This window comes from Lithobates pipiens, unplaced genomic scaffold (genome assembly GCF_037356315.1).
Source record: "Lithobates pipiens isolate NorthernLeopardFrog02 unplaced genomic scaffold, aLitPip1_a1.2 Scaffold_19, whole genome shotgun sequence".
NCBI lineage: Eukaryota > Metazoa > Chordata > Amphibia > Anura > Ranidae > Lithobates > Lithobates pipiens.
Genome location: NW_027507764.1, coordinates 483,370,816 through 483,386,212, shown reverse-complemented (window position 1 = coordinate 483,386,212; position 15,397 = coordinate 483,370,816). Strand labels below are relative to the sequence as shown.

The following is a 15,397-nucleotide window of genomic DNA, read 5'->3' as shown; positions in this document are numbered from 1 at the left end:
AATTATTTTAAGAATATTAAAAACATCTAACTACCCTTTTCTTAATCAATATAGAGCTGTCACATGTCCCAGCCTGTCTGCAGGGAAACAAGCAGGAGGAGAGTCTAGTCCTCTGCTGCTAGTCACTTGTTCAAAATAAAAAAAAAAACAGCATTTGGAATACAGAATAAAAATAAATAATATACATAAACTGTTTCGAATTGTCATACAAATATATATTTGAAATCAAATCTTTATTTATTTTTTTGCCAATAACATGATGTGGGCAGATTTCTGCCAGTCGCAGTCTGTGTCATGCCTCTCCAGCCTGTGTCTTAGAATAAGAGGGAGGTGATGCCTCCATCAATCTACATGTAATACCCTGCCCAATTTAGATTAGCTGGTTAGTAGACATGGAGGTGGAGGGAAGGAATGGGCTGTTATTTACCACTGTGTATACGCCCACATGTGTGACTCAATAGTTGCGTGGGCTTCTCAGATTTCAGTAATGATCGGGAGGAAATACTCTGCATAGAAACTCAATGAAAACTGAGCATGTGCAGAGCTGCCAACACTGCTCTCAAATCCCTAGCTGAATTGGGGACATGAACAGAAGGTGGTGATGGGGAACAGCAGGATCAACCAGGTTTTTTTTTTTTTTTTTGCAGAATACAGAAAATGAATCTCATAGTGACTGAGTATGAACAGCATCTAATGCACCATTTGACATTTTTTTATACTGTGGGTTTAGACACACTTTAACTCCACTAGCATTGTAGCGGAGCCTCATCCATCCTCTGGCTTTTGGCTGGCATAGGGAGTTCTAGCGTAACTATGTAAATTGCAAGGTTTTAGAAACATTTTATTGTAGTGTTTTAGCTTTTTTTTTCTTTTTCATATTGATGCAAGGTTAGCATGACTTTTCTAAAACTGGCTTTTAACCACTTCCCGACCAGCGCACGACGTTGTACGTCGACAGAATGGCACGGGCAGGCATATTGGCGTACATGTACGTCCAATATTCGTTGCCACCGTGCCATCGGGAGCGCGCCGCCGGCGGCGCGCTCCCGCGCTGGTCGGGACCCCCGTGAGTCCGGTCGCGGGACCCGCGGACTCGATCGCCGCGGGCATCCCCGCGATCGTCTCACGGAGCGGCCGAATGGAGGAAATGCTGTATAAACAACATTTTCCCATTCTGCCTAGCAACTAGTGACGCTGATCTCTGCTCCATGTGATTGGAGCAGAGATCAGTGTACACTAAATGAAAGCCCAACCCCCCCACAGTTAGTAACACACCCCTAGGAACACTTAACCCCTACACTGCCACCCACAGGTTAACCCTTTCACTGCCAGTGTCATTTACACAGGAATCACTGCATTTATATAGCAGTGATTACTGTATAAATGACAATGGTCCCAAAAATGTGTCAAAAATGTCCGATGGGTCCCCGACAATGTCGCAGTCACAATAAAAATCGCAGATCGCCGCCATTACTAGTAAAAAAAAAAATAATAAAAAATTATTAATAAAAATGCTATAAAACTATCCCTATTTTGTAAACGCTATAACTTTTGCGCAAACCAATCAATAATCGCTTATTGCGATTTTTTTTTTACCAAAAATATGTAGAAGAATACGTATCGGCCTAAATTGAGGGAAAAAAATGTTTTTTTATATATTTTTGGGGGATATTTATTATAACAAAAAGTAAAAAATAATGCGTTTTTTTCAAAATTGTCGCTCTATTTTTGTTTATAGCGCAAAAAATAAAAACCGCAGGGGTGATCAAATACCACCAAAAGAAAAAAGGGAAAAAAAGGACGTCAATTTTGTTTGGGAGCCACGTCGCACGACCGCGCAATTGTCAGTTAAAGCGACGCAGTGCCGAATCGCAAAAAGTGGTCTGGTCTTTGACCAGCAAATTGGTCCGGTCTGAAAGTGGTTAAGTGAAAAAGTTCCGCCTTCATTCTAACCTTCCAAACATTCTGTGATGTTGTAAGGAAAACTGCTGTGTCAGCATTTTCTTTAGATGTGTAGAAGTCTATGAAAGTATCTCACCAAATATGAAACTTCTATTGCAAAGGAGCTCTTTAACCACTTTAGGACCGCCGCATGTAATTATACATCGGCAGAATGGCATGTAAGGGCATGTACCCGTACGTGCTTGCCTTCCAGCGGGTGGGGCGGTCCGTTTCGCTTCAGGAGCAATCCGGGATGAGGGGATGGCCGTTGGTTTCTGGCCATCCCCTCTGAACCGCTCCTGGCGAATGAGAAGCTTCCCCTGCCTGTATTGTGTAAACAAAGGCAGGAGGAAGTGATGTCATTCTCCTCGGGGCGGTCTTTTTGACCGGACTGCGAGGAGAGGACGTAGTAAGTGCACTTACACTACACTGACATGTAGGTACACATAGGCACACAAATCACCCCTCCCCCCCCCCCCCCGATCGCACTGATTTAGTGTCAGTTGTGACAGTAAAAAGTGTTAGGGCAGTTAGTGTTAGGTCCAGAGGGTAGCCCCCTACCCCCCCCAATAAAGGTTTAACCCCCTGATTGCCCCTAGAGTTAACCCTTTTGCCAGTGTCACTAAGTGATTGTTTTTCTGATCGCTGCATTAGTGTTACTGGTGCCGCTAGGTAGCTAGTTATTTTTTAGATTCACCTCCAGGTTTCTATAGCGTTAGGTACCCCCATATACTACCTAATAAAGGTTTTAACCCCCTGATTGCCCCTAGAGTTAACCCTTTCACCAGCGATCACCGTATAAGTGTCACTGGTGATGCTGGTTAGCCAGTTAGTTATTTAGGTTCCCCGTCAGGTTTTTATATAGCGTCAGGGATGCCCATAAACTACCTACTAAAGGTTTTAACCTCCTGATTGCCCCTAGTTAACCCTTTCACCAGTGATCACCGTATAAGTGTTACGGGTGACTCTGGCTAGTTAGTTTGCTTTTTATAGCATCAGGGCACACGCCATTTATTACCCAATATAGGTTTAACCCCCTGATCACCCGGCGGGTGATATCAATTAGGTTTTAGGGTCATATAGGGTCTGCGTCACCCCAGGCAGTGCTAGGTTAGTGCCAGTACTGCTAACACCCATGCGCAAAGCATACACCTCCCATAGTGGTATAGTATCTGAACAGATCAATATCAGATGATCAAAGCTCGCCACAGCGCCTAGAGGCGATTCAGTTCGCATTGTGCGCTATATAAGTATTTCATTCATTCATTATACTGGCGTCCCCAGCAGTTTAGGGTTCCAAAAAAACGCATTGTTAGCAGGATCAGCCCAGATACCTGCTAGCACCTGCGTTTTGCCCCTCCGCCCAGCCCACCCAAGTGCAGTATCGATCAATCACTGTCACTTACAAAACACTAAACACATAACTGCAGCGTTCGCAGAGTCAGGCCTGATCCCTGCGATTGCTAACAGTTTTTTTTGGTAGCGTTTTATATTTAAATCCTGAAGCCGGTGCTTGGTTTTCGGGGGCACCGTACCTGGCTAGGCTCCCAAAAAGTCCCCCACATGTGGTATCCCCGTACTCGGGAGAAGCAGCAGAATTTATTTTGGGGTGTAATTTCACTTATGCCCATAGCATGTGTGAGCAATATATCATTTAGTGACAACTTTGTGCAAAAAACAAAACAAAAAAGTTTGTAATATTCCCGCAACTTGTGGCAAAATATTAAATATTCCATGGACTCAACATGCCTCTCAGTAAATAGCTTGGGGTGTCTACTTTACAAAATGGGGTCATTTGGGGGGGTTTGTGCTATTTTGGCATTTTATGGCCTTCGAAACTGTGATAGGTAGTGAGGAGTGAAATCAAAAATTTGCACCCTTAGAAATCCTGAAGGCAGTGATTGGTTTTCGGGGTGCCGTACGCGGCTAGGCTCCCAAAAAGTCCCACATATGTGGTATCCCCGTACTCAGGAGAAGCAGCAGAATATATTTTGGGGGGCAATTCCACATATAACTATGGCATGTGTAAGCAATATATCATTTAGTGACAAATTTTTGTAAACTTTTTTTTTTGTGTCAATATTCAATCACTTGGGACAAAAAAAAAATATTCAATGGGCTCAACATGCCCCTCAGCAATTTCCTTGGGGTGTCTACTTTCCAAAATGGGGTCATTTGGGGGGGGGGGGGGGGGGGTTGTACTGCCCTTCCATTTTAGCACCTCAAGAAATGAGATAGGCAGTAGTAAATTAAAAGCTGTGTAAATTCCAGAAAATGTACTCTAGTTTGTAGACGCTATAACTTTTGCGCAAACCAATAAATATACGCTTATTGACACCTTTTTTTTTCTTTTTTTTTTTTTTACTAAAGACATGTGGCTGAATACATTTTGGCCTAAATGTATGAATAAAATTGAGTTTATTCGATTTTTCTTATAACAAAAATTTGAAAATATCTTTTTTTTTTTTTCAAAATTTTCAGTCTTTTTCCTTTTATATCGTAAAAAATAAAAATCGCAGAGGCAATCAAATACCATCAAAAGAAATCTCTATTTGTGGGAAGAAAAGGACGCAAATTTTGTTTGGGTACAACATTGCATGACCACGCAATTACCAGTTAAAACAGTGCATTGTGAAATTGTAAAAAGACAATCCTTAGGCCCTTAGGCTGACAATTGGTCCGGGGCTGAAGTGGTTAAGATGTCCGGGGGTTGTGGGAGGGATTCCAATACCATGACCTGAGTATAAGTATGTACTTTATGGAGTACTGTTGCCATAAAGGAAGAGATATTTGACATTTTGGCAGTGTTGGACTGTGACACACCCAGGTGTTTTTTTACCTTAATGCATAAGATTAGGATGAAAGGGTTATTTTTCCATGTCTCAGTTCTCACAAACAACAAAAACATAAGTAACCTCATCATAATTTTTTCAAAGGATATCATCACTTCAGGATTTTCTTGCAGTGACTGGTGTGAATCCAGGTGGGCTTTCCTTCTAACTTGACAGCGGAACCAGTTGTCAAAAGCACCAAATGTGGTCCGTCAAATTTTGGTTCTAGTGGCTTTCTGACATGTCGCTTTACCACCACCCAGTCACCTGGTTGGATTGTGTGAATACCTGAAACAGAATCTGGGTTGGGGATAGATTTATAAACACCTTCATGTATTTTATTCAATGTTCTTTGCAAAATCTGAACATATTCTAACAGACTTGAGTGAGAAGCCTGCAACTGTTGGGGAAAATATAGCCCTATTTTTGGTGGCCCTCCAAATAAACTTTCATAGGAGGACACCCCATGTGGTTGTTTAGGGGTAGTTTGTACAGAATATAGGGGTAATAGCAAAGCTTCCACCCATCCTTTTCCTGTATCTGCTTTAATTTTTGCACATCTGTTTTTCAAAATTCCATTAAGTCTCTCAACTTTACCACTACTTTGTGGATGATAAGGTGTATGGAAAGCTTGCTGTATGTGAAGGGCTCCCATTACCTCTTTCATTACTTCCCCAGTAAAATGGGTTCCTCTGTCACTCTCAATAGTTTCAGGAACTCCATATCTACAAACTATTTCATTCAAATTTTTCTTTGCTGTTGTTTTTGCATTTGCTTTAGCTACCGGCCAGCACTCGAGCCAACTTCAGAACATGTCAACACACACTAAAGAGTACTCATAGGTGCCTATTCTGGGCATCTGAATGGAGTCTATTTGAATTCTTTGGAAAGGGAAATTTGGCTTAGGAGAATTCTTTTGGGGGACATGGACAGGCCTCCCTGCATTGTACAGAGCACAAGTGAGACATGAAGCACAAAACCTGGCTGCAAATGCACTAAATCCAGGTGCTATCCAATAGCAGTCAGAAAGTGCCACCATTGCGTCCTTAGCAAGATGACTGACGCCATGTGCCAGTTGTGCTAAAACTGGGTACAGACTCCTGGGTACACACCACCTGTTGTCAGCGCTCCACTGGCCCTGCTGATTTTGGGTAGCATTACATTTGATCCACCTATTCTTCTCTTCATCAGGGTCCCGATTCTGCAACTGAATTAGAGTTTCTACATCCCACTGCTCTGGATGTGGGGAATCTGTCCCCGCTACCTGGGCGACCACTACAGTGGGTGTGACTCCAAATGCCATAAGGACAGCATCCTTTGCCGCTTGGTCCACTAAAGCATTTCCTCTGGGTGTCATGTCATTTCCCCTTGCATGCGCTTTTACCTTCAAGATGGCAACTTCTGGGTTCTGAAAGGCCTCAAATAGCCACTCTATGAATTTTGTATGTCTCACTGACTTCCCTGCACTAGTCAGAAAGTTCTGTGCTTTCCAGATAGGCCAAAAATCGTGAGCGATTCCAAACGCATATCTGCTGTCAGTGTAAATGTTTCCCCTTTGATTCTTTAGGAGATGACATGCTTTGACTACAGCACACAACTCCGCTTCCTGATGTAAAATGGTGTCTGTAGTGGTTACAGCAAACCCTGTGTGTGGCTGACCATCATCAGTGTAAAATCTGGAACCATCTACGAATAAGTGTGTGTCACAATCTGATAAAAGCTCATCTTTTGCTGGTGTGACAGAGGCCTTTTCTACCTCCATCAGAGCCATACAATCATGAGAAAAACTCTCAGGTTCTACATCAGTACCATTTGTTGCATCTTCCTCATCAATTATAGGAAGAGTAGCTGGATTTAAAGTAACACATCGTTTGATAAATTCAATGGAGACAAAAGAGCAGACTGGTACTTGTCAAATCTACTGTCAGAGATATGTCTGGTATTTACTTGATTCATGATTTCCTGTACTACATGTGGCACGTACAGGATCGGAGCAGAATCTAGTACAAGCTCCGTTACTTTGTCTAGCAGCAAAATACAGGCTGCTATGGCTCACATACAACTGGGGGAGCCTTTGATGACAGGGTCTAATGAGGCTGATACATACATCACAGGCCTCTGTTTGTCTCCATGTAGCTGGGTGAGTACACCTGCAGCAAATCCATTGACTTCATGACAGAACAATGTGATAGTCTTAGTATAGTCAGGATGTCCAATGGCCGGAGCTTCAGACAAAATTTTAATAAGCTCCTTCATCTGCAATTCATTGTCCCATGTGAGCTTGAAAGGGTTTCTAGTGGTAGCCTCATATAGAGGAGCCATAAGTTCTGATGCATTTGGAATCCAGTCCCTACAATATGCCACTAACCCCAGGAAGGCACGTAGTTGCCATACATTTCTTGGCTTTTCACATTTTTGTAGAGTTTTAACTCTATCTGGGTTTATGTGACGGATTCCATGTGAAATGCAGTGACACAGGAAGATCACTTTATCTTGGCAGTATTGTAGCTTATCTTTGCTAACTTTGTTGTTACTGTTATAGAGAAACATGAGAAGCCTTACTGTTTCTCTGCTACAAATGTCCATTGTATCAGAACAAATAAGCAAATCGTCTATGTACTGAAGCAAAACTGTGTTTGGGTGTGAGGGGGACCATTGGTCCAATACTTGCTTTAACACAGTATTATATTCAGAGGGGCTACTCACACAGCCTTGGGGAAATCTTGTCCATGCTAACTTTTGGGCATCATGGGTAAATGAAAAAAGGTGCCAGCAATCAGAGGCCCCCGAAAAGAAAGCATTTGCAAGATCAATCACTGTAAAGCAGGTGCTGGAGGCAGATATTCCACTTAGTAAAGTGTGGGGGTTGGGCATGATCGGGATATCTGCCTCAATTATATTGTTAATGGCTCTCAAATCATGCACCATGGTGGTATGTCACCTGCCCGCCCTTCTTGTCTGACTTCTTTGCAATTGGTAACAGGGGTGTATTGACATGGGACTTAATTGGTACAACAACCCTTGCTGCTTTCAGTTGTGATTTGATCCTTTATCCCCTCAGTCTGAGCAATACTCAGTGGGTACTGTTTAATCTGTGAGAGATGGGCTCCTAGTTTAATTTTTATCATGACTGGGGTGCAGTCCAGCCGACCTACATCATATTTGCTGGAGGCCCATAATTCAGCGGGAATCACTTTAAATTCTGGTGGAAATGGTGGGCTGGAGTCTTGGATTAAAAATACTCCACAGACAGAATTTAAAACTTCTCCTGACAGACTACTGACCACTTGGACTCATGTAGGAGTGTAGTCTGTTTGCTAAAATTTGGTTCAAAATGTCAGCTCCCAAAAGATTGGTAGAAACTGTGTCTGAAACTAACACTTTAGTGACCATTTCTGTTTGCTGTCCCAGGCTGAGTTTTAGTGGCTTGAACTCAACCAAATCAGTAGAGGTCCCAGTTAGACCAACACCAGAGATAACATTTGTAGATAATAATCCTGGAGGTAAGTCCTCTATATTAAAAACACTTTGGCTTGCACCAGTATCAATTTAAACAGGTTAATTCTGTTTCTCCTCCAGGATAGGGGAGTTCTTGTAAAAATTTACTCCGGCTTCGGGACCATTGTCTCCCCTATTTAACATAATTGATACTGGCATGCTATTTTCCTTTGCCTGATCCACTGCTTTAATAAGAAGCTGATGAATGTCAGTAGCAGAAGCCTCATATGCTTCCTGTGCAGCGCTAAGTTTGTTTGCAAAGCCAATTGGATTCTTCTAGGATCTCCCAATTCCTCTAATATGGCTCTCATATCTTGGGGACTAAAAGGTACATGCCATTTAATTTTAGACTTGCCTTCAAACACTAATTGGGTTCTGACAGGATAAACTAACAGATTGCTCTGTGCCAGCGGCAGAAGGGGTGGCATCTCCCGTCCTTCTCTCTTCATCTTGCTGCCGCAATTTGGAAATTATGGATTGCTCCGGAAGTTCAAGCTCTATCTCTTTCTCTGGCCAATTATCTGTTTCTAGGATACCAGTCAAATCCCTCTTCGTAGGTTCATATGGGGCTTTTAAACCTCTGCTCTCTACTATATTGCCCAGTTCATCTTTTGTGTGTTCCATGTAATCTAATTATTTTGCTTTTGCGCATGGACCCCTTAAAGAGGAAGTAAAGGCAACATTTAAAAAAAAAAAAGCACACCCTCTAAGGCAAAGGCATAATGAGCTAGTATGCATAGCATATTAGATCATTATGAATAACTTACCTGAGAACGAAGCTCCCGAAGCGGTCCTCCGTCTTCCTCTTCGCTACTGCCATGGACCCCTGGAGCGACTTCCAGGTTTCGCGGCTCCGGCGAATCACAGTCCCGGACCCGCGAGACCTGGAAGTCGCTCCAGGGGTCCATGGCAGCGCATGCGCACGGAAGCTGACACTCGCGGCATATCGCCGCGATCTGCCCAGTGCCAAACTGGCAGCCACATAAGGTGCGGGGTCCTCCTCTACAGAGTCTTCTGGCCAAACGTAGTAAATTTGGGCAGTACTTTTATTAAACATCTCCGACAAGCCAGTTTGATTTGCTACTTTAGCTTCTGTCGCCCATGTACAAGCTATTCTCCACGTTCCTTCACTGCACAGTAATGGACCATAATCGTGCAGAAAAGTTTGCCATACTTGTAAATCAAGTCCCTTCAGATTTTAAAGGTTTAGCTGTTCCCTTTGTCCATTCTACCCATTTATCTAGGGGCTCAGTATAGGCGGAACCATACCTTTGATTCATATATTCTCTAGCGCTCATCTTGCGCTAGGCATTTTCTGAAGGCCTCTCTCCCTTCATTCCCTTAATTTCATGCCCATAATGACTGGCCAGTCTTCTCTACTTGTGCCTATACCCTCTTGCCTCTAAAACAAATGGTACAGCAAATCTGCAGATTTACAAGAATAGTCTCCACTTATCTACCTGGATAGAAGGGGTTTATGGCAATAGACAAAACACTCATTAAGAGACCCTCCTTGTCTCTTCTCTGTGAGTTTTATTTGACCCTACCATGCGCTTCTGACCCAGGTCGCCCACAAGGAGTCAACGCAGGGAACTGCAGAGGATTCTCCCTATCCACACACAGCCCAACCTGTGAAGGGGGACACAAACACATTCTCACACACACACACACACACACACGTGTTGCCCAACCAGAAAGGTCCGAGAGTGGTCTGGTTTCCTTGAAAACCGACAGATAGGATACATAGGAAAGGCAGAAATATATAGCAAGCTTAAGGACAGCTTACCTATCCGGCATTTAGAACTCTGCGTTCCCGCTGATCCTGATCAAAACACTGTTCTTTCTGGAAACTCTGCCAAACTCCTGGCTGGCTCGCCAAAACTGTTATGACTAATTTGTGATTGGGACTCTAAAACAAAGTTAATACTGTAGCTGCAGGAACAGATTCATAGGACTTGATCAGTGTTTTAAAATGTCCATTCAGTGTCAAAATTTATTATTGCATGTTATTTTATACATAGATAAGAAAGGGATGGTGTGAGATGTTATTAAAAACAAATAGAAATATTTTATTAAAAGCTAGCAAATAGAACGATTGCAAAAGTAAAACCTTGAGAGGGGAGGCGGGTAGTAGAGAGCTTCTGGAGGAGATCTGTTTGTGTATTAGGTGAAGGTTACAGAACACATTTCAACAGTGAGAAAAAAATGGAGTCTCTTGTGCTTAAATGAACCGTACAGTGAATGTCCATGTCACTTAGGGGTGTACTTTGTTGCCAGCGGTTTAGGCATTGATGGCTGCGTGTTGAGTTGTTTGAGGGGACAGCAAATTTACACTGTTCTACAAGCTGTACACTCACTACTTTTACATTGTAGCAAAGGGTAATTTCTTCAGTGTTGTCACATAAGTTATAATAAAATATTTATGAAAATGTGAGGGTTGTATTTACTTTTGTGAAATACTGTGTGTGTGTGTGTATGTGTGTGTATATATATATATATATATATATATATGTATGTATGTGTGTGTGTATATATATATATATATATATATATATATATATATATATATATATATATATATATATATATATATATATATAATTATTTTATTTTTTATTTTTAATATATATAAAGACTTTGCCTGAAGTTTTTGGATAAAAGCTACTATAAAATGCTTTACAGTTATCCTTTTGTTACAAAATGGCTACTGAGCAATTGTATTACATTGTTAGATGTATTTTATTGATAAAAGTAGACATTTGGTTTGTTTACATCTAACCCTGATATCTGTTTTTCTTATTTCCTAGCTCTTTTAGAGATAACCATGAGAACTGCTGGAATGAGTCTTCCCATGGAGATCCTCCGCCAGAGATTGAAGTTGCCGAGGTGGCAGATCCAGACGAAGACATCTAATGTGCCTCTAAACACTGGACGAGTTCTGCTCATCCTTGTGTGTTTGTGCCATCCAGTGACGTAGTAGAGCCTTTAACTCACTAATGCGGGATGTTTACATGCACAGATAACACTAAACAAAGTGCCGTCTTTGCTGCTATGTGGCCAGCCCATTGAAGTTTGCTATACAATCCGGGGACGTAAGGGGACTTGCACCTTAGAACTGAATAAACAAAGCCCATCTGTAGATCCTTGCACATTAATGATACGTTTCTGTCTAGCTGTGTCTGTGTGAGAATGGCATTGTTTCAAGCACTTTTGTTGAAGTCCACATTAATCTCATCAGTGCCACACGGGCCTCTTCTGCTTTGCCAAGTTTGCTTCCTGCTTGCTTTCTTTTTCCACACAAAGAATCGCTTGTTTCCTGCTGTGGATGTTGCCAATCATGTTATTTTAATCAGCGATGGCTCAGAGAGAGAATTTCTAGTAACTGAGCAACAACATAGGAGTACAGGTTGTTCTATTGTTAGACTGGTGTGACTCTATTGTGCAGGCAGCACACCTGACCTCCGGCAGCGCCCTCCGAGATTTATTGTAATTTTCCATGAAGACCTGAAACCTTTGTGTACATCGGTGCTCCAGAAAGAACTTCAATCTAAGGGATCTTTAAATGGCTGCTTTTCAGATTGTTAAACAGAAGCTGTCGTGAACAGAGATGGAATTATTTATACTGTTTATGCCAAATTATGTTTAAAATATGAACTGCTCTTACCCAGCATTTTGGTCTTCTAATTGCTTGTGTCATGATCCACTTGCAATGCAAAATCATGTGTCCCAATTCTCCAAAAAGAGCTGTAAGCTGTGTCATAAGCTCACATTGAACTGTAGAACTTGACCATGCGGACTAACCATTGAGGTGAGATCACAACATATTGGATATAAACAATATTTAAAGATGCACTATATTACCAAAAGTATTGGGACACCTGCCTTTACACGCACATGAACTTTAATGGCACCCCAGTGCCTTTGTTCTTGGGGTTCAATATTGAGTTGGCCCACCTTTTGCAGCCATAACAGCTTCAACTGTTCTGGGAAGGCTGTCCACAAGGTTTAGGAGTGTGTCTATGGGAATGTTTGACCATTCTTCCAGAAGCGCACTTCTAAGGTCATGCACTGATGTTGGACGAGAAGGCCTGGCTCTCAGTCTCTGCTTTAATTCATCCCAAAGGTGTTCTGTTGGGTTGCGGTCAGGACTCTGTGCAGGCCAGTCAAATTTCTCCACCCCAAACTCCATGTCTTTATGGACCTTGTTTGTGCACTGGTGTGCAGTTATGTTGGAACAGGAAGGGGCTGTCCCCAAACTATTCCCACAAAGTTGGAAGCATGAAATTTTCTTGGTCTGGTGATGCCTTAAGAATTCCCTTCACTGGAACTAGGGGCCAAGTCCAAATCCTGAATATCAACCCCACACCATAATCCCTCCTCCACCAAATGATTTGGACTAATGCTCAAAGCAAGGTCCATAAAGACATAGATGAACAAGTTGAGGGTGGAGGAACTTGACTGGCCTGCAGAGTCCTGACCTCAATCCGATAGATCGCCTTTGGGATGAATTAAAGCGGAGACTGCGAGCCAGGCCTTCTCGTCCACCATCAGTGCCTGACCTCACAAATGTGCTTCTGGTAGAATGGTCAAACATTTCCATAGACACACTCCTAATCCTTGTGGACAGCCTTCCCAGAAGAGTGGAAGCTGTTATAGCTGCAAAGGGTGGGCCAACTCAATATTAAACCCTATGGACTAAGACACCATTAAAGTTGGTGCATGTAAAGGCAGGTGTCCCAATACTTTTGGTAATTTCATGTAACTGTACTTTTAGCTCAGATCCCCATGCTATGATATTGACTGCAGGGCCTGCATGCTCTCCCCCTACACCCCCCAGGGTCTGCAGCCTCCTTCAATTTACTTCCTAGTGTGCTGCTGTTACTCCCACACTCCACTAGAGGGAGACTTTGGGAGGCGGGACACAAATTCAATATACTGCAGAACCCTTTTCCAAAGAACTCGATAATCTCCGTTCCTGGCAGGTCTTCAAAGACAATCCTAATTTCCAGATGGTTTTTAGATATATACATTTATATATAAATGTTCCAATATTTTAACTATGAATCTAGGTGTACCAAATTCCAAAGTATTTATACATTGAGAGGAAATGGATGCTTGTGTATTTGTTATGCAATGTAAAGCTTTTTTTTTTTTTTTTTTTGCGCTAAACTTATATCTTTGGTGTGGAATCTCATAACTTATCTAATAGTTGGCCGCATTCAACAGAACTGTAACATTGAAGATGTTTCATAGCTGCTTCTTATGTTCTTGGATAAGCTACAAAATGTCTTGAACATTACAGAACAAGTCTAGTTGAATGTGACCAACTACTAGATATTCCGTGATCTGAACAGAGGAGAACCTACACAGCACATGAATGGCTTTGCTTCTGCACCATGGTTAGCTGGTCTTCTTCTGTGCTCTGTATTGTTATCATTTTTTTGTTTCCTTGATAAGAAGTTTTTTATATTTTAATATCGGGAAGATATATAATGTGGTAGCCAAAGCAAAATGTGTGTAGTGTATACGGGAGATTGAAGGCAGACTTTTTGTATGTTAGGTTCTCTTCACCCAGAAAATGCACATGGAGCCAGTAGGTTCACTGTACCCTGAAATACAGACTCTCTAAGGCACAGGATGAACGGTTTAAAAGTAGCATTGATTGTTTGGGACACATTTATGTTATTTTTCCACCAAATTGCATTTTGTCTTTAATTCTTTTAAGGGGTAATTTTTCAAGCTCAGGGGGTTAGTAAGGGGGCATGTGGGAAACTGATAGACAAGCCTTCCTCACTGCCATGTTTCTGAACTAGTCTCTTAAAGGATCTATCCTGGTTCTATCCTGAGCATTTTCCTTTGCTGGTCATACAGCAAGTGCTGTGACCCAATAAACTCCTATGGAGAAGCTGGTGTTACACTAACATTTGGTAAGAAAGTGGCTGTTGTAGTGTCCAAAGAAGGAAGATCTTGGCATAGGACCTTTAACAAAGAGAAACCGTAAACTTGAGGATATACAGATCAGACAAACATTAAAGTCATTGGTCACAAAATGGATCTGATTCCTTGTTTTATTTTCTCAGAGACTAAAAAAATGACACCTGGTCACTATGGGCATGTCATCCACTTTTCTTTTCATGTCTCAAGTTTTTTTTACATGGAGCCCCTAGGTGTAAAGCCCACCCCTCCCCAGTCCATGTTCTTTCTGCCTATTGGTGGGTTGAAGCATAAAGTTGAATTCAGCTACTTTGTAAAATGTGCTGGATTAGTAGGGGTTTACCTCCAACGAGGAGCATGCCACCTTGTGGAAGTATCTCTTTAATTTACAGTTCACATTTTTTTTGAGTTCTAGTAGCATAATGATCGCTATGCTTTTGGCACTCCAGTGATGGACTCTCTGGTCTCGGCTCCTGAGGCTTTGGATTTGCATGCAGCCACTGTGCCTGCCCCACCCCTCCTCCTGCCCAATCATAGAAGCCTTATTCACAGAATACAAAGGCTTCTGTGGATGAACAGCGGAGGGGAGTGAAGGGCGGAGATACTGGGGGTTATTTATTAAAAGAAAATCCACTTTGCACTGCAAGTGCACCTGAAAGTGCACTTGGAAGTAAAGTCGCTGTAGATCTGAGGGGGACATGCAAGGAAAATAAAAAAACGCATTATAGCTTGCACATGATTGAACGATAAAATCAGCAAAGCTTCCACTCATTTCAGATCTACCCCTTAAATTTAGAGCGACTGCACTTCTAAGTGCACTTTCAGTGCACTTGCAGTGCAAAGTGGATGTGCCTTTCGTAAATAACCCCCACTATGTGTGAGAATGCAGCATACCTCAGAGCCCCAGGAGTGTAGTGATAGCTGCACTCTGGAGCTCTTTAAAACTGTCAGACGTTAATTAAAGAGATTAGTCCAGAAGGTGACCTGTACCTTGTTGAACTTATCTCTAAGCCCTTGTACACACGGTTGGAGATTCCGTCGGAATGTTTCCTATCGGACCGTTTTGTCGGATAATCCGACTGTGTGTGGTCTGCATCGGACTGTTTCCGTCGGAATATCCGACGGACCAATTTTTCCAACTTGCCGGTAAAATTTTCCAACAAAATGCTCTGATCGGACATACTTCGATCATG

The 15,397-nt window shown here is 42.2% G+C and overlaps 1 protein-coding gene across 2 annotated transcripts in view; it reads left to right on the top strand.

The window, feature by feature from the left end:
* Positions 1-11,940, top strand: part of SNX16 (sorting nexin 16) — a 65,987-nt gene extending 54,047 nt beyond the window's left edge. For both annotated transcript variants that reach the window (XM_077492939.1, XM_077492938.1), the window contains one exon: positions 11,078-11,940. In XM_077492939.1, the coding sequence (XP_077349065.1) occupies positions 11,078-11,183 (106 nt within the window). In that variant the 3' untranslated portion in view covers positions 11,184-11,940. The remainder of the gene's footprint in view (positions 1-11,077) is intronic.
* The last annotated feature ends 3,457 nt before the right edge of the window (positions 11,941-15,397 follow it).